General features: G+C 42.6%; 2 protein-coding genes across 5 annotated transcripts in view; one reads left to right on the forward strand and one right to left on the reverse strand.

Annotated features, from left to right (window-relative positions):
* Positions 1–1,758: 1,758 nt before the first annotated feature.
* Positions 1,759–4,229, reverse strand: LOC113028286 (uncharacterized). Its single transcript, XM_026178444.1, has 3 exons — positions 4,042–4,229; positions 2,560–3,697; positions 1,759–2,138 (listed from the first exon to the last, which is right to left on the reverse strand). The coding sequence occupies exons 2-3, from the start codon at positions 3,515–3,517 to the stop codon at positions 1,759–1,761; spliced, it is 1,338 nt and encodes a 445-aa protein (XP_026034229.1). The 5' UTR covers positions 3,518–3,697; positions 4,042–4,229.
* A 965-nt stretch (positions 4,230–5,194) lies between these two features.
* n4bp3 (NEDD4 binding protein 3) overlaps positions 5,195–25,225 on the forward strand; it is a 29,724-nt gene continuing 9,693 nt past the window's right edge. The window contains exon 1 of one of the 4 annotated variants that reach the window (XM_026189830.1): positions 5,195–5,768. The gene's annotated coding sequence lies outside the window, so the exon portion shown is untranslated. Of the gene's footprint in view, positions 5,769–11,765; positions 13,634–14,432; positions 15,509–25,225 lie in introns of those variants that run through there. The other 3 variants (XM_026189857.1, XM_026189848.1, XM_026189839.1) reach the window with 3 other exon arrangements.

Raw genomic sequence — 25,225 nt, forward strand, 5'->3', positions numbered from 1 at the left:
CAAACCTCTTTACAATGTAACCAATCTCTGTAATTGACAACTTTTCTTCTAAACCCATTAGGAACATAAAGGTTCACATTCTTGTTTCTATTAAGATTTCTGCAAACATCTGAAATACTTTAATATAGAACATGCTTAATCAGTTGGAATATGGTATTTGTAATGGTGTTGTACTTATGTATGTATATACAGTAGACAGCACTCAGCAATCTTCCAGTTTGTAGAACTGTTACTGTATGCTATATTGGAAATATTTGTTACTCTTCCTGTAGTAAAAAAGTATTAGAATGTTAAAATTAGTCATTTATTTTGGCACTAACCAGAAACACAGTAACAATGTGTGCAGCAGGAACAGATGCACTTCTATGTTTAGTGTACGGATTCCTACCAGGTGAAGCACTGAAAATGTTATTTAAATATGTATATGTATTTTCAACTGGTGTTGTTTTGTGGTCTCATTCCCCAAGCAATTTGTTGCCTTATTTTGTCCCCAACACTCACTGCTGCTTCTGCAAAATCAGAGTGCTAAGTGCTGTCTACTACAGGTAACTCCACTTCAAAAAACCTGAACATTCCCTTTAGCTTACTATTTTAATTGGGGGGAGAAACTAAGAAAGCAATTACTGACCAGATGAAAAAAAAAGGCTGCACATGAAAAAGGCACAACGGGCTACACTGTTAAGAGAACTTAACCACCCAGTCTATTGAACATTCACATTCATTCCTTCATGTTACTGTTAACTACACCCGTGTTTCTATGAACTGTTAGGGTGGAAAACCTAAAACGTGTAGGGCAGAGTGCCTTGAGGACCAAGGTTGGGTAACACTGACCTACACCACATCCATCACCCACATAGAGCTTGCGAGAATGCTGTTAAATTCACTGCGAAAGTCTGGATAGCTGTGATAACCAAGGGGCAGCTTTAGTACACATTCACATGTGTGGGATTGTGGTCTGCGGAGGAAATCTGTAGTTTCTATGAACTCAATTAATATGGCTTTATCCAACAGATTGGATCCTGTACAGAACCGCAGGAAAAGCTGAAGATAATTGAAATCAATTTCTCCAATGTGTCTTTTCAGGTAACGAGAAACTGTTGACTGGGCAGCTGTCATCTCCTCTGGAAAGATTAGAAGCTCCTTCACTGTTTTTACAGTCGGTTTTTTTTCTGCTATGAAATGATGCAGTCCTTCTGGTGGGAGTAAACCAGCTACAGAACCCACAACGGGACGCCAGCACTTGATTACAAACATTGGGGCCTGAATATACATACATTAGCCGCACCTGACCAAAAGCCGCAGGTGTTTCAATGTTGACTTATCATATGTAAGAGAATATGCACAAAGTGAATTGTCAGGAAAGAGATGGCTGTTTGGAGACATCACTTTTATTAATATTTTGAAAAACAAGTTATGGGTACATATTTGCACATGTAGTACATAACAGTAGCCTACAGCACACCAGAAAAATAGATTCGGACTACCTTTTAGGCTCAGGTGCAGTGACACAGCTTTAACAAGAAGAAAAGTCAGTCATTCACCACCATCTTTCTCTTCTTCTGCGCACTAAAACCACCAAAGTCCTCTTCTCCAGTGTCGGATACAAACAGGCTCAGGATGGCTTCGTCATCCACTCTTCTTCTCTCCTTCGTTGTCACTTTCAAAACCAAAGAAATCCTCGTTGTCAGTGTCAGAGTCGAACACCCTCAGAAGGGCCGTGGCGGTGTCCTCCTCTCCATCATGCAGCAGTCCAGCCCTTCAAAATCCTACTTTGTGTCCTATCTGTGCCAAAACAGGGAGCAGTGTGTCCTTGGTAGGAACCTGCTTGCACTCATGTGCATCAAGTACTTCCAGCAATTCATCTGTATCCACTGAATTGAAGTCATCCAAAGCCTTCAGGAGAACAGATCGCTCTTCTTGTGAGACGTACAAAAGAAAGGAATCTTTTAAACTACTGGTTGTCGAGCCGTACAATATCTCCTCCAGAAAGGGTATTGCAAGCTTCACTGGGAAGTAACCAGCTTGTTTCCACCCTACAACAAACACTCTAGCTATAGCCTGCCATTCTTCACACTGAAAGTCATGCCGGGTGAATGGGACTTTCACCTCAACTCCCAATGTGCAGCTGTCATAGAAATCTCTACAACTAAGCTGACCACTCATTATGTTTGTGTTTTTTTTTGTTTTTTTTTTGTTTTTTTTTCTTGGTTTGTGTGTTTTGTTTTTTCTGTGTCTGTGTGGGGGTGTGGGCTTTGAAACTCTCCACATCTCTCTTGTACACTCAGGAACTGTTATCTTGTACTCCAGGGTTTGCTACTCGTATTATTAGATTGGACCCTTTCTTTTTTCTTTTTGTACACCCACTGGTACTCCTATAATTATGAGGTGGGAGTGTATGTTTCATATTGTTTTATGTTCTTCAAAAAGAAAACGGCATATTGTTCAATTTGTCTTTTGTAAAAATGGATGCAGAAACTTTAATAAAAATATCTGAGGAAAAAATATCACATTGATGAAAAAAAAAGAAAATAAAAAAGAAAATAATAAAAAAAAAGAAATCCATCCAAAATTCTGTCAGGCAGTCCCGCAAAACACCACTTCCTTCCCCCTGTTCAAGCTCTCCATTTGGTGACAACATTTTGATATTGACCTCAGATGAAATAATGTTTGAGTCCTTAAAGGCACTGATCAAATCAGTAAGACAATGACCTCTTCTAACAGTCAGTATTACGGGACAAGATCGTGGTTCAGGGGTTGCTTGGTCAGGAATATTGGCCTCTCCTGTCAGCCCCGGTGAGAGAGACAATGTGTGATGAGGTGGATCCGACTCTTTTTCTGTAAACAGTGTTTCAGGGTTTAGTTCAACCACGCTAATATCCACCATGTTATCCCCACTAATAATAACAACTGCATCAGAATCTTCACTTTCACCTACATTTGGCAGACCATCCCATGGTAATGTGTCATTCAGTTCCAAATATCCACTTATGGAAGCTCCATCATTAATTACAAAGTTTGATGGTTCTGAATTTATGTTTTCCACCAACAGATCATCAGCGGCCTGATTAGGTTCATTGCCAGTGAGATCTACCACAGAGGGCTGGGTTATTGCATGATCGGCCTCTACGTCTTGGGGATGCTGTTGTGTTTTCTTTCTGGTACACAGATAAAGTCGCAGAATTTTGACTTTACTTTGCTTATACAACTCATCAACTGTACTGGAAGCATCCACATGCATCTGTGAGCTCTCAATATGAGTTGAATAGTGTGAAAGACTTTTGGGTTTTTTTGAGGTGCCATTGGGGAAAAACAGATTTTCAGCCATAAGTTTGATATTTGACACTGTTTCATTTTTATCTACAGATAAATGCCTTGTTCCACCACCACTTACAGACTTCACCTGTTTGAACCCACCCTTCTCCTCATCAAAATCCATCCAGCCAACCTCAATTCGTCTCACTGTTCGTTTTGCATTTGTATTTTCTGCCCACTGAGACAATTTCTTTTTAGGAGGCATTCCCTCAACTCCTGTCAGTCTATGTCGTAGCCTTGAGAGTATAGATTCTTTCCTGGATGGTGACGTCCGTGACAGTGTTGCTTGTCAGCAGAAGGCCACAGTGGAGACTCTATCGCCAACTTTGGGGATGTACTTTGCCAGGTCATTGTCTGTCATTAAGGGAATGACAGTTTCATCAATCTGAAAAATATAAATAACAAATTAATAAAATTGTCAATATTAAAAAAAAACAATGAATACATACAACTGCATATTTTAGAGTTGTTTTTTGCTATCTACTTTTGATAACAGATACTTTTGGTAATGTGGTACACATTTGTCCAACATAAGATGAACAAAAATTACTTTTAAAATTACTCTTTAAACATATCACGTCATTAATTAATGTCACTGATTAAACAAAAATATGAAATTCAATAAATATTTTTAGAATGTGCATAGCAAATTGTGGATTGCGGCTCTCCGTTCAAAAACAAACACACAGACACACACGCACGCACACAGCAACAGCTGCAGTGGCTTACATTCTCATCTTCAAGTTTCTTGATCACATCTTCTTCAGCTTTACGCTCTGTTAAGAATTCTCGCAGCCGAGACCTCTAAACCACATGAAAATGAAATAAGTATTTTTACACTCAGTTATAAATTTTATGTAGCAGATTTTTACATGATAGCCTACCTATAAAATCACTTTATCTATGGCAAATCAGAATTTGATAATGATTGTTTTATTACTTAGATATTATCTATGGTAATGAGGAATGGAGCGACCGTCTACTTGGAGTTTAAGTAGTTCAGCATGAGCAATGACAACCTGCATCAATACAAAATCATTCCGATCACTGTATGCTTTATTAGTTCCCTTGGCAACGTGATACCCGCAGTGAGCTACTGTAACTGCAAGGCATCATCATCATCATCCGGTGATGCATTGAAAGCTACGGCTCATTTAGCATGTATTACCTTAACAAGTGTGACTCACATGATGCTACTTTCAAAGGAGATGTTCAGCAAAAAAAAAGGCAATTTTAAGATGCTTTCCATCTAAAACTGTTATTATTGTCCAGACCAGATTAGTTGCACCAGCTAGTATGGTGATGTGGCCAGGGTAAAAGAGAGACACCTTCGTGACACAGAGAACTAAGGTTTTATGTTGAACATACCTCGTTTATTAGTAGCCTTCAGCCTTGCTCTACTTTGAAAGTGTGCTGCGGGGCCGCCGCACGTCCTACAGTTAAAAATGAGTTTACGGCTACATATTAGCACAACAAAACAACGTGTAGTAACAACATGAGGATACAACATTTGAAACGTCAGCAGATACCCTTTAGAACATAGTAACAATATAGGTCTGAATAAATAACTGCCGAATTGCGGGATAACAATATGAAATAAATATAAAATATAATACACTCACCTTAAGGACATCACCAACAGCAAGGACTCCGTACTATGGCTGACGCAGGTTCTAGTGAATGTGCCCTGGGATGATATATATATATATATATATATATATATATATATATATATATATATATATATATATATATATATATATATATATATATATATCTCATCAAGTGTTTCGTGGCCACAAATAAGTATTTCGAGGGCACGTTATACCTATTTCGTGGCCTCGAAATGATATTTCGTGGCCACAATTTATTTATTTTTTGGACCATGTCATCAGAGGGGCTCCGTATGAATCAGCTGATTTTTCTCTTACAAATTTGTATAGATTAAAACTACTAAAAGTGAGTACTCCAGTAGTGTTCGCCCTCTTTGCCTGCTAATAGTCTAGCTCTGGTATCACCTAAAATATTTCTATTTATTTTTATTATTACTTTATTGTTTTATTGCTATTATTAATCATATTATCCACACTGCTTCTGATTTTCTTGCATGAGCTTCTACTGTCGGTAGATGTCGCTGCCTCTCCTCCTCTCAGCTAAGTGTGTCAGCGTTACCGGGGGACAGGACAGGCGCATGTTTCCCTGCCTCTCGTGTTTTCCCTCATTCTGCTCTCCGCTATTCAAACCTCTGAGAGGGAAACCACACAGTCCCAGTCTGAACTCCACTCTCTCCACGCCGGTCGATCGCCAAAGTACTGGAAAATACCCCCGGGGAGCCACCTTTTTTCTTCTACTTTTTTTTTTAAATCTTTTTTTCCTCCCTGCTTATAAGCACCGGGATACAGAACTGCAGCAGAGTGGCCGTGCTGGTTCCAGAGATGTCCTGCATGCGGAATATGGTGAGTGCCAGTTTGTTTTTCCCAATCTTGCCGTTATCTGCTTCCACTGCTGCGCATGCAGAGCTGCAGCTGGAAATTGTGTCAGTGCATGGTGCGTTGTGGTCAATGATGATCCAATAAATCAATCAATAAATAAAAACTTAAGACGTGAAAGGACCGCGCTTGATAAGCTTGCCTGTGCAGATTAAAGCCTTTAAAGTGACACAGTGTCGCTCTCCCAAAGTTTTTAGCTCCTAAATCAGGGTTAATCCTTACGGCTACCCAGCCGTCTGCAGTGCTTTCACCCTGTCAGTGAGTATGTTAAAGAGAAGGGGGGTTGGTGGACCCATATATTTTTGTTCTTTTTAGCCTTTAACTCTGGTCACTTTGCAGCTTTGGTGGTCTCCTGCACTTCTACTGTTGGGCCTGCACGGTTGTAAATGTTTGGCTCTCTGTTTGATGCCCAGGAGTTTGGGGACAAAAGCTGTTTCTCTGTGAGCGTCTGTGTTTGGATGGCGTGGGAGGGGGAAGGAGGTTGGTGCCTGTGGGGGGATGTCTTGGGGACTGCCAGGCTGTCGTCGTGGAGACCAGAGGCCACAGGTGACCTCTGACCCGAGAAGTCGCGGAGCGTTGCAGAAGGAGTCCTTTGACTGCCGTGGTTATGGGCGTATGCTGACGCAAGAGCAAGCGCACATCAGAGAGACAAGTGCAGGCTGTTGTTGGAGACTGCGCGCTAACCATTCCTGTAATTTAGGATTGGAGGTGATGGCGGGGTGATGCTGCTGTCTCTGCTGCTGTGAGATTGCGCTCGTCACTGCATGGCAATCACCCAGACAGCTTAAGTGCTGTTTAGGCTTCAAGTCGCCACATAAAAACACATTCCTCCATGTGATCACCCAGGAGATAAAATTCTGCAATCAGAGCTTTAACCTCTGTGTCTGTGACAGCAGATTGCTTTCATGTAGTTTGTTTTTTGTGTGTGTGCAGAAACTTGTTACGCCAATCAGTAAAGAGAAGTAATAATTTGATAACTATTTGAAGAATCTGCAGAGCAAATATAACGATCTCTCTTTTGTATCAGTGTAAAACTAATACCTTGGCTGTCACACTGTATATTGATTTAAGCTCAAATAATCCCAAATGATCATGTGCTCTCGATCTATTAAAGAAAAAAAAAGGCTGTGACACTATTTATAGGCACATTGTACACTCTAGAATATTAAATCTAAGCTCTATGCGGGAGATTGTTGGATTTTTTTTAGGGCTTTTTATTTATTTCTTTTGACACAGTCAGTCTTTGGTGCTCTTCTCTCAGCAGAATCAGCCAAACAGCTGATGAGAGCTCCTCGTTCAGCTGTTTGAGCTCTGGGGGACTGATGCTCCCCCCCGGTGAGTGTGCGTTTGTGAGTGTGCCTCTGTGTCTGTCTCCCTAAACCACAAGCAGCTGATGAAACACATATTCTGCTGACTATTTGGTGAGCGTAGTAAAGATTAGAGGATCCAGATTGTGGTCCATCAATCAGACTGATGTTTAGTGGGCTCTCCCAGCTCTGCACTCTCATACTTTGCTTGTTTTAATGCAGGCACCAAAGGTGCAACTGAATGTCCTCCCCCCCAAATGTGCTCCATACGATGCAATATGCTGTTTATCTTGATATTATTTTGTGGCACAAAAGTGCACAGAAAGCCAATCATGTGTACTACACTCAAGCAGATGGTGGAATGGGGAGAGCACAGCAGTAATGGCACAGTCCTCCTCATGTGATATTTCCCCTCAGGCTAGCCACCTAATCAAACACTAATCAGCTCTCCTTCCACTCACTGGTTTTGCTCCGCCTCAGCGTTCCACAGATTTCCCCTTTCCTCCAACCTCTGTTCTACTTCTCCTGATCCCGAGCTTATCCCGTACCCTATTCTCCTTGTGCGTTTTGTGTGCGGTCATCCCCAAAACTCCATGTCTGATTGCACTAAGGTGAAAGTGTCATGTTCTTACACTCAACACTCCTCCCCTTCGCTCATCCCTCTCCCCGTGGCTTGGCCTGATCTGCACTCAAGGCCGTCTGTCACTGCAATTAAAGCCAGGCCAGGTTAAGAAAATCACTGCAGGACCTGGCCAAGCATGCAGGGCTGCCAGCCTTTATTCTGCCACGGTTTGATTTAATGCTGTTTAGCTTTCGAACCCACCACAGTCAAGAGTAGTTTCTATCAGGAACTGTGTAAGTAACTGGCAGCAAGTTCTGTGTAATTTCTAACCAGTGTGTTAACCATGTGAACCACAATGCTTGCTGCATTAGCATGGCCCCTGTTCTCACTCACAGGTTACAAGTGCCCATACAGAGAACACACCCAAGTTAATCATTGGCCCCGAGTGGCAGGTGTTTCCTTATAGCTGGAGATTAATCTTTGGGAGTATTTTACCGTTCCTGCCACTTCCTCTTAACAGATTTTGAAACTTAAATGCAGCAAAGTCACAACTTCGCAAATTAAACCTGCAGAGCAGTGGTTGTGTCAGTTGGCTAACACTGATTCCGATTGTTTATCTATGAGGTAACATGGCTGCTATGCAGGTTTAATCCTAAAGTTGTCCAGCGCTATCTGCCAGAGATATTCTGAAAGTCCCCAACTTTCACACTTTCACATAAGTACTGCAAAGTACAGAACATCACAGATTCATGATGTATAACAGGTTTAAGTGTAAGTGTGAGTGAGCATGGGTGGATTTGGCATCATCGGGAGTTGGCTTGGTGGCCCACACTCATTTCTGTCAATCAAAATCAGTTTAACTGCCAGACTCACTTTTTGACATTTAATCCCTGCAAAAGTGTACTTTGCCCATTATTTGGTGGTATATAACTGACTGCGTGGTGAGTTGACCTCCCAACTGACTGCTTAACAATTACCTCATCCTCATGAGACAGACCGAACCCTTTGACCTTCAGAGGGGAAAGGTCTGAGAGTGTAGGAGGCCGGACAGACCCTTTTGTCTTTAAATGTCACCAACTCAGAAGGATGACGTGAATAGCTCCGCCGCTCACTCTGGCATCGCCTCATCCTGGGACTACACACTCGTTTATAGAACGCAACATTTTCCCGTGAGTCAAATGCAACCTGTTTACCTCATCTCAGCCTTATCGCTTGCTTGTGTTTTTATTGATCGGGCTTATCTCCCTGTGAGAAGCGCTCACACTCACCTCCTCCCTGTAGTTATCAGCAGCAGCGGTTACCTTCTGTGTGTGTCTGTTGCGTTGCGCTCAGCCCGTGTCTCCTATTTATTCTGAGGAATTGTAGTGTTGCAGAACAAAAGGCCATGAGTCAAAGCCCTCCTCTGTGAGTGGGCATTGTTGTATTCATATCCGCGTGTACAAGTAGCGGTCGTCGAGGTAGCCGCGGCTCTGCTCTCTCCAACGGCATTTCAGTTTGCTGTCACATCGTGTGCTCTCAAAAGAAATCAACGTGGTGGTTTTAAAGGTTACAGTGAGCTTCCATGACCTCCTAGTGTCTCCCTTATGTCTCACAGGTAGTTAAGTGGATCAGCGGTGAAGACTTGTTGAGGCTGTATTTCTCTTTTTTTATTATGTCATTTAAAACCAGGAGCTTGTATGAAAGTATGAATATAGCCGCTGTAATGTCACCCAATGGTTAGTGAACTCCTGTTTTTATGGTTCGATTTTAGCTTTTTTAATTTTTGGAACCAGATATGTGGGGGCAGGAGGGTGAAGTGCTAAAGCTGTATTTGGCTTTTACACTTATTCACTCCCTGTATAGTGTTTGGAAGACCAAACACAAGCAGACAGCTATTGATATACACTCAGCAGGCACTTTATCAACTGCCCCTCATTGCAAATATCTAATGTAAATATCTAGCCAATCACATGGCAGCACCTCATTGTATTTAGGCATATAGACGTGGTCAAGACGACCTGCCGAAGTTTAAACCAAGCAGCAGAATGGGGAAGAAAGGTGATTTAAGTGACTTTGAATCTGGCGTGATTGGCTGAGTATTTTAAAAATTGTAGATCTACTGGGATTCCCCACAGAACCATCACTGAGGAATTATCTGAAAAAGGGAAGATACCTAGGTAGTAGCAGATCTCTGGAGAAAATGTCTTGTTGAAATCAGAGGTCGGAGAACAATAGCAACAGTAACTCTAATTACTACTTATTACAACCGAGCTATGCAGAAGAGCATTTCTGAGTGCACAACACGTCAAACTTTGAAGCAGATGGGTCAGAGCAGCAGAAGACTGCACCAAACGCCACAGCTAAGAACGGAAAACTGAGGGTACAATTCGCACTGGGACACCAAAATTGCACAATAGAGAACTGGAACAAAGTTGCCTGGTCTGATGGGTCTCAATTTTTTACTGCAACGTTTTGATGGTGGAGTCAGAACGTGATCTAAATCAGCAGTCCCCAACCTTTTTTGCGCCACGGACCGGTTTAATGTCAGACAATATTTTCACAGACCGTCCAAATAAATGCAACAAAATAAAATGATACGACCAAGACAAAAACTGTGGTATTTTGCAAATATAATAAGAAACGCAAATTCCCTGTGTAAATGTTTAACTTTATTAGCAGCGTCCTCCTGAAAACCGCCAACAACATCTACCCCTTAATGCATTCTGGCCGCTATAGTAACGTGTAACTATTTCTTTTAAAATGAGCCGTACAACTACAACACGAGAAAAGACCCAGGGAAACTGAGTCAATGATAAAAACCCCTGAAAAATCATAAAATTTTACACCCGAGCCGCCCTCAACTCTCGCGGCCCGATACCAAACGACTCAAGGACCGGTACCGGTCCGTGGCCCGGGGGTTGGGGACTGCTGATGTAAACAACATGAAAGCATGCCACAAAGCTCAGATCATCTCAAACTAGTTTCTTGAACATGACAATGAGATCACTGTACTCAGTTGGCCTCCACAGTCAGCAGACCTCAATCCAATAGAGCGACATTGTGGATGTGCAGCCAACAAACAAACTGCATGTCCTCTCAATATTGACCAAAATCTCTGAGGAATGTTTCCAGCACCTTGTTCAATCTGTGAATGAAGAATTAAGGCATCACTGAAGGCAAAGGGAGGTCCAACATTATTCCATTTAATATTGCTTCACGATTGCGTACCAGCTTTTCATAATTATTTCACTCTGTAAACCAAATATTGAAGGATATGGAGCCCTTATTGTTTTTAATTTTAAGTTTCGTTTAATTTAACATAACAAAGACTTTGAGGTCTAACATGTGTAATCTGTACACACATAACTTCTTTTATAATATAGCCAACTAAACAAGCAAGGCTGAAATTGTGTTATAAAATGCTTCTATTCCCTTTCTTCTTTATTGTTTTATTGATACATTCAACAACAAAAGAAAGTGACTACAAGAAACGTTAGAGACGGGTCATGGATAAAAAAAAAATCATGGACATTCTTACACCTATATATACCTATATATATATATATATATATATATATATATATATATATATATATATATATATATATATATATATGTATATATATATATACCTATATATATATACCTATATATATATACCTATATATATGTACCTATATATATATATATATATATATATATATGTATATATATATATATATATATATACCTATATATATATATATATATACCTATATATATATATATACCTATATATATATATATACCTATATATATATATATATAGGTGTATATATATATATATATATATATATATATATATATATATATATATATATATATATATATACCTATATATATATACCTATATATATATATATATACCTATATATACCTATATATATATATACCTATATATATATATATATATATATATATATATATATATATATATATATATATATATATATATATATATATATATATATATATATATATATATACCTATATATATATATATACCTATATATACCTATATATATATACACCTATCTGCTTATAACCTCAAGTGGCTACACTGTTGCATTGGCTTCATTTTTTATCCCAGCAGTTGCCGCATGCTTGAAACAGGGAAGAGTCGGTAATACAGCCCTGCCAAAAGCTTATATTTTGGTACAAATTAAAGAAATGAGACATTGTGTGCCAGCGCATGAGCTTTACAGGAGCTGGTGAGTGGATTATGTGACCTTCGGACAGAACCAGAATAATGGTTTCCTGTTTTTTACGCTAAGCTAACTGAATGCTGTGTATGTTTGCTGTACAGATCTGAGACTGGCATCGGTGTTGTCATCTAACAGTCTAACACTTGTGACTCTTCAGTTTTTAAAGTTGCGTTAACTAATCGCATTAACATCTCCCGATCCTTACAGACAGAGTTGCAAAATTTGTTTACAAGAGCTAACTCCTGTGTGGCAGACACAGTAAGCTCCGGTCTAAAACAGGATAATGGTATTTCTCAAGAACCAGACAGCCAGCATACCTCCCATAGCACTTTCCAGTGATGACATTGTCCAGAAGAGATAAGCCAGAGGAAATGAGTCTAGCTGACAATGAGTTTGTTGTTTAGTTGATTGGTCATACAGGTACAGTAACTGTAAGCAGGCTCTGACACGTTCCTATCTTCTCTTCTTTGTCTCCTCTCCTTCTGCAATGCTTGCTGCCAATCACATGGATGCACCGCCTTCATTTTTTAGGATCCTCCAACTCTTACTTTGTTTTTCTTTCTTTTCTTTTTCTTCTTTTTGGTTGAACTTCTCTATCAGCCAGCTGGGAGTGACTGCCTTTGAAATCTGAGGCCCTCTGGGGGCCCACACATACAGTAATGACAGGGGTACTGGAGCACCTGCTCAGGTTTTGGGCTGGGCTGTCCAGCTTTGATGGGGTTAGGCCCTCCTTTCATTTTACTGCTGATTTTCTTCAGATTACTCTCAGCAGGCCAAGGGGCACCATAAAACATCATACTCCACTGGAATGCCTTTAATAGTTTGCCAGTCTCAACATAGTGCATCCCTGGCTGGCAAGGTGCTTTTATGAGCTGAGATTCTTGTGTGCCCACCCGTTGGTCCGGATACCCACCTCAGCTCATTGGCCCACATCGGATGGTGAGGACAGAAGAAAGGAGCCACTCTCTCCTGGTTACAGAGCAGAGAACAATGTCTTCTCTCTTCTTCCTTCTCAGATCCCAGCATCTTTAGTTTGAGATGTGTAACTTGATATGGTGTCGAACCCGTCCAGTAACTTAGCCTCTCAGGAAGGGAGACGTACACTCAGACTCTTGTCCAGACAGTCCACTCAGACTCATCCCCCTCCGCATGCCCTCATTTTCCACTTCTTCCTCATTCCCATCTTCCTCTTATTTTCTTTTCATACATTCATCCTTCTTTCCCCATTTATGCTGTCTGCTTTGTAACCTAAGTCAAATCCCTCCTGATTGTCTTATTATCCTCGAGCAAACAGACGCACTGCGTTGCCGTTGTCCAGTGAAGCTGGGAGTTTTATTTAAGGTCTGCATTGAAGGCTTCAAAGCGTTTTCACATGCAGGGGCTTTTGTTTCTGGAACTGGAAGAACCAGTCTGACCACACTGGCCTTTGAGAGGGCTCACAGTGCACAAAGAAGTGAGCAGGAGGGAAGGGTGTAGTGTAACTAGGAACATACAGAGCTCGCTTAGCTTAGTCCAAAATGTTGATATGGGCCCAAACCATCTGTTTAGACCAGTGTAAAGTCTTCCTGCAGGTCAGTGGCTGAAGCAGTTTCCTCTTTATCCACGCACCTCCCAGCTGCCATCGCAGGCTGGGAAACACGAGTCATGTGATGTCATCATCAGTAGCGAGGGTGACAGAGAGAAACAGGGCGTGCATGGGATCAGGAGCAGAGAAGTGAAGTTTCAGGTGGACAAACACAGGTAAACAAGTGTTTTTTCCTTCTACATTTCCTACTATTTAAAGACACTCTTAGTGTAAAAAAGTTAACTTTGCCTCTCTGTTCACCTCATGTCTGCTTATGATTTGGGTTTAGATTTGTTTACAATGTTCCTTTTATAAAAGTGAAAGTACCTCAATTCTGGTTTCAGCTCAAAGATCCGTGTATCTACTAGCATTTAATACGCAGCCCCGATTTCTCCAGGGAAAACTTGACTAATTTGCATGCCAGTAACCTTAAAATGCTCTCTAATGCACTGAGATTTAAGGCAGCGCTGTCAAAGAGCAGCCTAAGCTGCAGAGAGAAGAGGGAAGCATCCTGATTGTTAATCACTTTGCCCACGAGGAATTCTTGTTTGCAGTGAAGCTGATTTGGAATTAGCTAACTTTATAACTGAATCTTTTCCCTACGGGGATGTGACGTCACTCGGAGCAGCAGAATCAGCCTTCCAGCTTGGAAGTGATGTGCTAATTAACGGTTAATTATTGAATGGTCCAGAATGAAGCCGTACGGTCCTCAAATAATAATAAACGGGGGTACTTGCCTTCCAGCGAGCGTTGCATTGAGAGCTCATTAATAATATCACGCTTTCTTTTTCTGTTATATCTGAATTATCTCTGGTCTGATGGTCTATTTGTGTCTCTGGAATTCCCCCTGAGGTCTATTCATGAATTCTGTACCCAGGCTGAGCAATTAGATTTAATTTAACTGACTGTGTTCTCCAGTCAATTAAATTAAATCTAATTGTTTTTGAGATTTTTTTATTTTTGCAACAGCAATCAAAACAAAACAACCTCATCTAGGTGATATTTCGCATATCATAGTTTTTCTTGCGGCTTTTGTTGTTAGTGTAAACTCTCTACAGTAAACTTATGACCTCATTTGGCTGAATAAGGTGTTTTCCAGTAGCACTCAATTCATTTACAGGGAAACTTCAGCCAGGAAGGGGGGGGGACACTGATCTTCTGACTGGGCATCGGCCTTCGTCAGCATCAGTGTTTACTACCCGACATCATCCCTCTTCAGTTCTCTCTCTCTCTGGTGCAAATGAGATCAGAAGGATTTGCTGGGATGTGATCGGCAGAGCAGTTTCACCTGCACACGGGTCACTCCACGTGTGCCTGTTAGCTTCTGAGTCCAAACCAATTTTTAGCTGCGGTGCATCCGTTTTCCCATGTTGATTGTGCCGAGTGTGTGGCCTAACATCCAGGGCGTCCCGATGGATGCTTGCACACTCTTTGCAGCTGTTAAGTGGAATTGATTCAGGTGTAGGTCGATGTGGGAACCACTCAATTTCCATCGATGTAATCACAGAACGGTGACTCCTGCGTGAACCGCTCCAGGAAACAAAGAAGCCACAGTGAGTCTCTGCTCACCCCTCCTTACTGTAAAGAATTTAATAAAAAGCCTTTATCAGCTCAGTTTAACATTATGTTACCTGCAGCCTATGATTATGTGGCTGAATAATCGGTCACTGAGTTGTTGTTGTTGGGCTGCCGTTACCAGGTTCTCATGGGAATAAAGTTACTTTTGATAACAGATTAAAAATGTCCCAAAGCCCTCAAAGTCCTCCAGCAGGGGAAACGGACAACATCAGCCACATCAGAGCTCCACGTGTTAAGTAACGGCATGGCACATTTAATCATTACCCAGTGAGAAATGTAAGGAATGTGGGTTTGTTTCCTCACACTGCTCTCGGTGGACTTATGCTCTGCGCTGAACATGGCTCTGCTGATAGCAGCAGTTGGCAAACACTATACAGGCTTTACCTGTTATCCACAGAAACCAAGCAGAACTTGAACTGGATTCAGAATCAAGTGTAATAAATATCATGCCGTTGTTACAAATGCCAGCGAAGGTGAGTAAAGAAATATTTTAGCATGTTGCTGGTTTTATAGCTGTTGGTTTTCTTTTTAAAATACGGAAAATACAGAAAAAAAATCTATATTTTCCTTTTACAGAATGCCGGACATGCATTTTCTCAGCATGTCAGGCATCATAAACTGCATATTAATACAAAATTATCACGCAGATTAGATTTAAGTATGAAAGTAAGAAAATTATAATCCAGCGCCAAATTGTGTCATTCTTGGTTAGTTGAAATTGCACAAGCTAAAGAGTAAACGATGCGAAATGCTGACCAGTTCATGAGCAGCGAACCTTATATTTAGAAGGCAAAAAGTGAGAAATGAACCATGAAAATCACCATAATAAGTTTATCTTGATAGATAAAATGAAAAAACAGCATAACAATGGCACGTGTCATCAGGAGCTTGCTCGGTGAGGCACTGTTGGGTTTCCCTTTATAAAGTCAGATATCTTTGAGGTTATTGTTCCGTACAAATGAAACTGCACTGAATTGAACAGCTTCAGTTCTTCGTGGCTTTTATTCTCTATTCCTCTAAAGCGCTGCTGTAGGGTGGGAGCAGCATTCTCCCCCATATTTCTGCACTCTGTGTTTTGATGATGGCGGTGGAGAGCGCTGACTAACACATCCAACACGTCCAAATTCTCCCATAAAATGTTCAGTTTGGTGTAAATCTGGACTGTAAAAGTCAAAAGCATATTATTAGAACAAAGAGCAACTCTCTTCTCTGTATTGATTTGAAGTGACCTGCCTCCTACCAACAAAGAAGAGCTGCTGCTGGATCCTATCACTGAAGGGGTCAAGGATTCAGTTTTTCCTCCGTAGTGCATCGCCTAAAAAAGGCTTTCTCTGCATATTATTGGTTTCAGGAAAATAAGATTTCTCTCCCTCTGTTTTTTTGTCCTTTTTTTTGTTTTTACACCATTTCAAAAAACAATTCTCTAGTAAATCTTAGCATTTTTAATGAGTTCGGCTACCAAAAAAATAGCAGCGCTCTTTAGTGTGCTACATTCTTTATTTTCATATCCTCCACGTGTGTCATTTTCATATTTAAGACCTTAGCTAAAAAGTTGCTTTAAAAACAACACCTACAATCAGCAAAATTTCTTGGCAAGTCTTTGATTCCTGATTAGCGTCAAATTCTTTTCCCATCATAGAGTTGTCAGTAAACTCCGGACTTCTGATTGCTAAACCTGATACTGCTGTAACTGCAAACTATGATGCATTTCACGTGGGAGAAGAAATCCCGACTGTTGTAGCAACAAGTACTGTAATAGGAAGGGCTTATGGAACAATACGTTGTTTAGTTTGTTCAGAGATTAAGGCCTTCATCTCGGCTCCCACGCTACTATCTAACTCATCGTCTCTTGTGGCTGAAGAGCAGTTTTTGTTTTGAATAGCGGACCCACATGTTTTTCTAAAGCTTCGTTTAAAGCGTCTTGTGGAACTAGTCGTGTCGTCCTGTATCATTTCTATTTTTTATTAGATGCAAGCCAAAGCCTGAGTCAGAATTTGTACAGTTATATTTGTGAACATATGGAAATGCTAACAATTTAGCACCATCAGAAATCCAATAGGAACGTGTAAGTTATGGGAAAAGATGGAATAGCAACAGCCCCATCCTGTATGTCATACAGCTTATATCATCATCAGCTATTTACATTGATTGTTATACATTTCTTTTATGTTGTTTGCGAGCCTTGATCTACCTGTAAGTCATAATCATACTCATTTGAGCAGTGTTTAAAAGCGACACGTTTACACAGACACTAAAAGAGGAAACAACTTTGAACACGTTAACCTTCCCATTAATATCAATAAAATCAACTGATTGTAAGGATAAAAATAAAGATGGAAATGACCACAAACGCAAAACAATACTTTAACCCTTTAAAGCCTGAACTATGAAATAATTTAAAAAAAGTTTTACACATAATTAATAATTTTTTTTTGAAATAATTAAATATTCCATCCATCCTCTTTAGATTGTCCTCATCAGGGTCACAGAGGGGCTGGATGTTGATGATCTGGTGCGACATGCAGTTGCTCTGTGGGATGGATAAGCATGTATGCTTTGTGGAAGTGTGATCTGTAAAGGAGTGAAAGGGGCAACCTAAAACAACAGTGAGGTCAGCTGCTCCACACAGCTGTGTATCTACACCTCAGCAGAACAAATCCACACAATCATAACTTCCCTAATCCTAAAACACCTATAAATATTTTTTTTGTCCTCGTAAGGGAGGGTCCCCGAAACATGAGTCATATCAGGACTAGACGAACGTAGACAAACCCACATGTAGAGGTTGAACTTATAACCTCACAGATGGAGCAACGCAGGCATTTGTCCAAACAAACTTGTGCAATTCTTTTCACACTGCAAATTGATCATATTTTAACAAAACCTGCTCTTATTACTGAGTCACAGTTACATAAAAACCACAGAAGGGATGTTGGTGCATAAATTCCCCCCATAAATAACACAAATAATACCCATGGCGCTGTGAGAGCAGGTGCCTGCGAGGGCTCTCCCTTGTGCTGTCTTGCCAAATCAAACTGATTTATGTAACATCAGTCAGCTACAGATCAATATGGTGCAGCCGGTCAATCCAGATAACACCAACATGGCTGCTGTGGTCATTGGATTCTTTGCAGAAATACTGCGAAGTCAACAGAGGCATTATAGCCAAAGCACACTGTGCAGGCCTGCGTCGATAGGCAAACTGATGCAAAGTGAGGAAACCCACATCAGCCTGAGAGGAAGTCATCACCTGATTTACTGAAAGGCAGACGCAGCCAGTCAGATCACAAACGTTAGACTTCTGTATCGAGCTGAAGCTCTCTTAAGAGTAATCCTGCAGGTTTCTTTAAAAAAAAAAAAACCCTGCTGAACTTTGAGTCTCACGTAAGTTTCGTGGTTTTCTTTTCTGGGTCAGTAATTGTTGATCCAGCTGTGGAAATTATTAGTTCGAGGTCTCATCTACTCAGGGATCAGAGCGATTAAGTTGCCAGCTCACATCCACTGACAACATCAATTTTGAGAGTAAAAGGAAAACAAGATGAATGATATGCATGTCAGGATTTTGTAATAAATATATGTGACATGCCACATGCAGCTGATACTGGTACTGGTGCTCAGTGGCTTCTGTTTTTATGTGAAGAGCATTTTTCTACCATATTAGTTTCTCTTCACTGGCTAAATTGAATCTAAAAGAGGTATTGAGACCTTGAGGTATTTCAAGTAAAGCACTGCACCACATGAAAGTACATAAAAGATGTGGTGTTGAAACTTACAAATCCACTGTTTCGCACACTATGTGTTTCAACCATTACCAAAGAACAGCTGCAGAAAGCACTTTAAAATCAGATGATTCTTTTGGATGAACCCTCTACAAGTGACTGCCTGAAATCTGGAACCCACAGGCGTCACCCATTCTTCCGTTTCCTCCCTTGAGATGCTCTGCCAGGCCTTTACAGCAGCCACCTTCAGTTGCTGCTTGTTTGTGGGTCTCTCAGCCTTCGATTTTGTGTGTAATAACTGAAAAGCATGCTCTTCTGAGCTGAGATCAGGTGACAGACTTGTCCATTGATAATGTCAGATTGCTTTGCCTTGAGTCTTGCAACATTTGTCTGAATCTGAGCAGAGCGTATGGCCCTGTGCACTTCAGTCAGCAGTGACATCACCAATAAACACCAGTGACCAGGGTCCACAGGCAGACATGTGTGCACATGCAGTAACATTTATCCTGCCACATTTGACAGATAACACCATGTGTTTTGGTTTCCTTTGTTCAAATACTTTTTTAAAGCAGGTTCTTTCAGGTTATTTCTGGCAAAGTCTTATCTGGTCCTCTCACTCTTGAGTGTAAGCAGTGGTTTGCGCCTCGTCTAAACCCTCTCTGTCTCTTGATTGTAGACTTTGACAATGATACATTTTAGTTGTCTCCTGTGGTCGTCCAGGTCTTTTGGTGTTGCTGAGCAGGCCAGTGCATTCCTACCTTTTAAGAATGCATCAGACTGTTGATTTGGTTATTCCTAGTGTTCCTAGTGTTATTTTGCTTCTCCAGCCTAATAATGGCCTCCATCACTCGCACTGTCTGAGGCTGAAATGCAACAGTGAAAGACCTAAACTGCAAATTCAACACTCTGAATCAGCTTTAGATATGCTGCTGCTTGTGAAATAATAAGGCAACAGGCCTCACTTTGCCATAAAACCGCTTATCAGTTAGTTGTCCATTAATTTTTAGTCTGAAAATTGGCACCTGTGTATACAAGTGGCTTTAATTCCTAGACAGTCAATGCAAAACTGTTGCTAAAGCCTTTGATTTACGACTAAAAGTCTTCACTTCAATCACATATTGATTGTTTGACTTCAAAACTGCTGCGGTGGCAAAATTATAAAGTTGTGGGGCGTTTTTTTCCAAACAAATTTGGGATCTAAGCGCATGGTGGAAACTTGCCATCACACAGTACGCCAGTCCTAAATCATACCCTACGTAATCATTCATTTTCCTCTAAATGAAACTATAATTTACAAAATGGATATCATGCTGTAACCAGTGATTAAGACCATAAGCTCAGTAGGAAAGTGTTTGCCGAGGTCATAAATCAAGCGAGATTCTAACAATTTCTTTCTTGTAGGTTTCTATACAGTCAAACTTCAATTTTAAGGCAGAGGAGCCTCCTTTTAAAACACAGGTGCTAATAGACACATTGGCTTTGCAGCTTTTCAGACCCCATAGGTACAGTTTATGAATTAAAATCAAACAACAGCCACTGATATCATTAAAAATAATTCCCCTCTCGCCACTGCGGGTGGTCTGTCCTTCAAGCTCGGGTCCTCTACCAGAGGCCTGTGAGGTTGAGGGTCCTGCACAGTATCTTAGCTGTTCCTAGGACAGCACTCTTCTGAACAGACATCTCGAATGTTGTTCCTGGGATCTGCTGGAGCCACTCGTCTAGCCTGGGAGCCACCGCACCTAGTGCTCCGATTACCACTGGGACCACTGTTATCTTCACTTTCCACACTTCTTAAGCTCTTCTCTGAGCCCTTGGTACTTCTCCAGCTTCTCATGTTCCTTCTTCCTGATGTTGCTGTCATTCGGTATCACTACGTCTATCACCACGGCCGTCTACCACCACTATGTCCGGTTGGTTAGCCACCACCATTTTGTCCGTCTGTATCTGGAAGTCCCATAGGATCTTAGCTTGGTCATTCTCCACCACCATAGGGGGCGTCTCCCATTTTGACCTGGGGACTTCCAGGCCATGCTCGGCACAGATGTTTCTGTACACTATGCCGGCCACTTGGTTATGGCGTTCAATGTATGCCCTGCCTGCTAGCATCTTGCAGTCTGCTATTATATGCTGAATTGTTTCAGGGGCATCTTTACACAGCCTGCACCTGGGGTCTTACCTGGTGTGATAGACCCCAGCCTCTATGGATCTTGTGCTCAGAGCTTGTTCCTGTGCTGCCATGATTAGTGCTGTCTGTGCTGTCTTTCAGTCCAGCTTTGTCCAGCCACTGGTAGGACTTCTGGATGTTAGCCACTTCCCATCCTTCCATGATGGTTCCTCTCCTTCCTCCTCTTTCTTGGGTTTTTGCTGCCTGAGGTATTCACTGAGCACGCGGTCGGTTGAGGTAATCTTCCTGATGTATTCGTGGATCTTTGTTGTCTCATCCAAGACTGTGGTACTGACACTCACCAGTCCCCGGCCTCCTTCCTTCCGCTTAGCGTATAATGAACGAACATGTGCAGTAATAGTAGGGTTTACAGACGAGGGTTCCTAAAATCCATCGGCACTTGCTTCGTGGAAATTGCAGAATGAAATGTCTGTGTCTGCTCTCAGCTAACTGCTCAGTAGCATGTATCTATAGCCATGACAAAATATGACCTTTAACCTCTGTATACATCTGCTGGCTCTTCACGAGGTAAATGCCAGGACAGAAGGAAACAACGCTGGCATGGCTGCAAAGGAGGAAAGCTGCCTAACCATAACGGGAAGAATCGCTGGTGTTTAACTGTTCCCATAAATACCTTGGACAGTCCCTGAACCAGTTCCTGTTGCCTGGCCCTACTCTTGGAGCTTCCCTGCTGGGGGTGCTGGTCAGGTTTCGTGAACACCCCATAGCTGTGAGTGGAGACATCAAGGGGATGTTCCATCAGGTACTGCTCCTCCCTGAAGACCGGCCCCTGTTGAAGTTCCTTTGGCGGGACTTAAAGGTGAATGAACCCCCTAAAATCTTCGAGTGGCAGGTCCTGCCATTTGGGACAACTTCAAACCCCTGCTGCGCCACCTTCGCCCTGCAGCATCACGTGATGGAGCACACACAGCCTGACGAGAGCCTGAGATTCTCCATCGAGAGGTGTTTCTACGTAGACAACTGCCTACAGAGTGTTGGCTCACCGGAAGAAGCGAGAGATCTGGTGGATCGGCTAAGAGAGTTGCTGAAATCAGCTGGCTTCGAGCTACGTCAGTGGGCTTGTAATGATCCAAGTGTCCTGAGCCATTTGCCTCCAGAAGCTAGATCACAGAGTCTGGATCTGTGGCTAGCCGAGGACAAATCCAACCCGCTAGAGACCACGCTCGGGCTCAGCTGGGACTGGAATACCGACTCCTTGGGTTATAAGCACAGGCCCGTGTCCTATGAGGTGCCAACCCTCAGAAACATCTATAGAGTCCTAGCCTCACAGTACGACCCTTTGGGCTATCTGTTACCCTTCACCACTCGGGCCAAGCTCCTTCTCAGGCAGTTATGGGATAAGAAGCATGGTTGGGACGACTCGAATCTTCCCTCCACCCTCCTGCAAGCTTGATCTGACTGGGAGGTGGAGCTTCAGTTTTTACCTCACCTTACCTTCCCACGTACCTATGTTCCTGCCAGTGCTAACTTAAAGGGGGCCATTCGTGAGGTGCACATTTTTGGGGATGCTTCTGAGAAAGCTTATGGAGCGGTGTCCTATATGAGGACTGTAGAACAGGATGGGCAAGTTCACCTCACCTTCATCCTAGCTCGCTCCCGGGTAGCCCCCAAACGAGCTCTCTCTATTCCCCGCCTCGAGCTCTGTGGAGCTTTGCTGGCAGCGCAGCTGGCCAGTACCCTGAATAAGGAACTCACCTCAGCGATTGAAAGAACAGTCCTGTGGTCTGATTCGACCACTGTTCTTACCTGGTTGAGCTCACAGTCCTGCCGCTACAAGGTTTTTGTAGGAGCCAGGGTAGCTGAGATACAGGAGTTGACGGAACACTGTACCTGGCGCTACATAGACTCAGAGAGTAATCCAGCGGATGACCTGACGAGAGGGAAGGCTCTGGCCGAGCTCAAAGTGCCTAATCGGTGGTCGAATGGACCCCCCTTTCTGCTCAACAGTCCTGACACATGGCCAGAGAACCCGAGCTCCGAGCCCAGTAATGACAAACTTGAGCTCCGGAAAACAGTCTTCTGTGGAACCTCTATCACCTCCACACCTACCTGTCAGGATGGAATGGCGTGCAAGACTTGGCAGGAGCTCTTGGATATTACTGTTAAAGAGCTTTGTGGTCAGGGACTCTCGACTGCGCCATCTAGGGCTGAGGACTATCAGAATGCTGAACAGGCCATTCTCCGGCAGGCTCAACAGGAGTCATTTCCTGAGGAGTGCAGATTGCTTTCAGAAAGGAAACCTGTCTCATCCAGAAGCCGCTTGCTTACCCTGGCACCTGAACTGGATACCTCAGTGGGCCTCATCAGAGTAGGGGGTCGGTTGCGACGCCTAGAAGGTGGGCACAACCCTCTGTTCCCAAGATGGCTGACCTTCCAGCTGCTCGGCTTAGACTGTACAAACCAGCCTTTTACTCAACCGGTGTTGACTGTTTCGGGCCTATGTTTGTGAAGGTAGGAAGACGTCATGAGAAACGCTGGGGAATCATTTTCAAGTGTATGACGACGAGGGCGGTACATCTTGATCTCCTAAGTAGCTTAGACGCGGATGCGTTCCTCATGGCCCTGAGGCGATTCATAGCCAGAAGAGGGACACCGGCAGAGTTATGGTCTGACTGTGGGACCAATTTCAAAGGGGGAGAACGAGAACTCAGAGAAGCCTTTGCCAACATGTCAGAGACATTGCAAGGGAGGCTCGCCCGTCAGAAGATCAGATTCCAGTTCAACCCCCCGGCAGCCCCACATTTCGGAGGTGTATGGGAGAGGGAAATCCGTTCAGTGAAGACAGCTCTGCGCACCTGTGTGGGTTCCCAACCTCTTCACGAGGAGGTACTCCGTACAGTTCTGCTTGAGGTTGAATTGATCCTTAACGCAAAGCCCTTAGGCTACGTTTCCACCGACGTAGCCGATGTGGACCCTGTGACACCCAATAGTCTCCTCATGGGGCGGCCTGATGGATCACTACCCCAGGTGGTCTACTCTGAGACAGAGAACCTCAGTCGGCGACGTTGGAGGCACTCACAGATTCTTGCTGATCAGTTCTGGGCAAGATTCATCAGGGAATACTTGCCTGGCTTACAGGCAAGGCAGAAGTGGCAGTCAACTCCTCCTGAACTTCTGGAAAAGGCAGTTATTATGGTTGCAGATCCACAGCTGCCTCGAGCCTTGTGGCCAATAGGCCATGTGATTAAGGTTCATCGTAGTGATGATGGACTTGTCCGATCTGCTGATGTGAACGTTAATGGACGTGTTTACACCAGACCAGTTGCTCGGTTGGTAGTTTTACCTGCCGTGCCATCGGAAGACAGCGATACTAAGCAGAATAGCAAGTCGCCTCCCTCAACTGATTAGGGAGCCTTTTTTCGGGGAGCAAATGTGTAACCACATTTGGGGGCGGCTGTATAAAAGGCTCTGGGATTTTATGTCTATGTTCTGCAATATTGTGTGGGGTGGAGTCGTAGGAAATGACGTAGGCAGAAGTTGGGGGTATCGCGATGCTACTTGAGAAGAGGAGATTTTTTCTGTGTTAGTTCTGTTACCTCGTAAGCTGTGTTCCTGGTTGCCATCCTTCACGTGATGCTCCGAGTGTTAAGTTCATGACTGGAAGTAAGTTTCCTTAAATATGTTCATTTTCCGATTCTGATGTTGGCCGCGGCTTTAGTTACATTCTACCGCATTGTAGCACCGCATTTTTTCATCTCGTGACTCGAAGCATGTGCCGCCGGCCGCCGCCATTATGTAGTAATTTTATTCGGCCACACGATGGCGCCAAATTCCTTTGTTTACAGTTAGAGTGGATGTTTCGGCTATGTATGACATTCTCACTGTGTTTAATTGTGTCCTTTCTGTGTTTGGAGCAAGAGATGTAAGATTGGTGTAGTTCAAATTATATATGTCCTGTTATGTGTATATTCAGATGGATGTGTTGGTTTATTTCATGTAATCCTTTATATTTATCTTAGTGAAGCTGTTGCTGTATATATTTATATACTCATGGCAACTTGTTTGTTACTACAGACTGCTGGCAACACTGAGCATCTAGGTGGCAATAAAACAGCTGGCGGTGACAATCCAGCAAAGTGGAAGCCTGTTGTCCTCCTTCCTGTATCCTGACCGATACACCATCTTGTTAGCTGCTGAACCTAAAAGAACTAGCCCTCACCAAGTACTCCTCAACAACCTCTGTTAACCTCTGGCGTATTCATCATGAATAGGGGCAGTGTGAAACCAAACACTGGGCAGTGCCACGTACAATCATCAGGCAAATTATAGCCCATGTTTCACAGACA

This window comes from Astatotilapia calliptera, chromosome 2 (genome assembly GCF_900246225.1).
Source record: "Astatotilapia calliptera chromosome 2, fAstCal1.2, whole genome shotgun sequence".
Lineage (NCBI taxonomy): Eukaryota > Metazoa > Chordata > Actinopteri > Cichliformes > Cichlidae > Astatotilapia > Astatotilapia calliptera.

Bases quoted from the DNA above. Each gene is read 5' to 3' on its own strand.
- LOC113028286 (XM_026178444.1), bottom strand. From the start codon at position 3,517: ATGCCTCCTAAAAAGAAATTGTCTCAGTGGGCAGAAAATACAAATGCA. The intron at 2,139-2,559 runs ATTTCTTTTTTT...TTAGTTGTAGAG, and splicing joins CCTGACAGAATTTTGGATGG to ATTTCTATGACAGCTGCACA.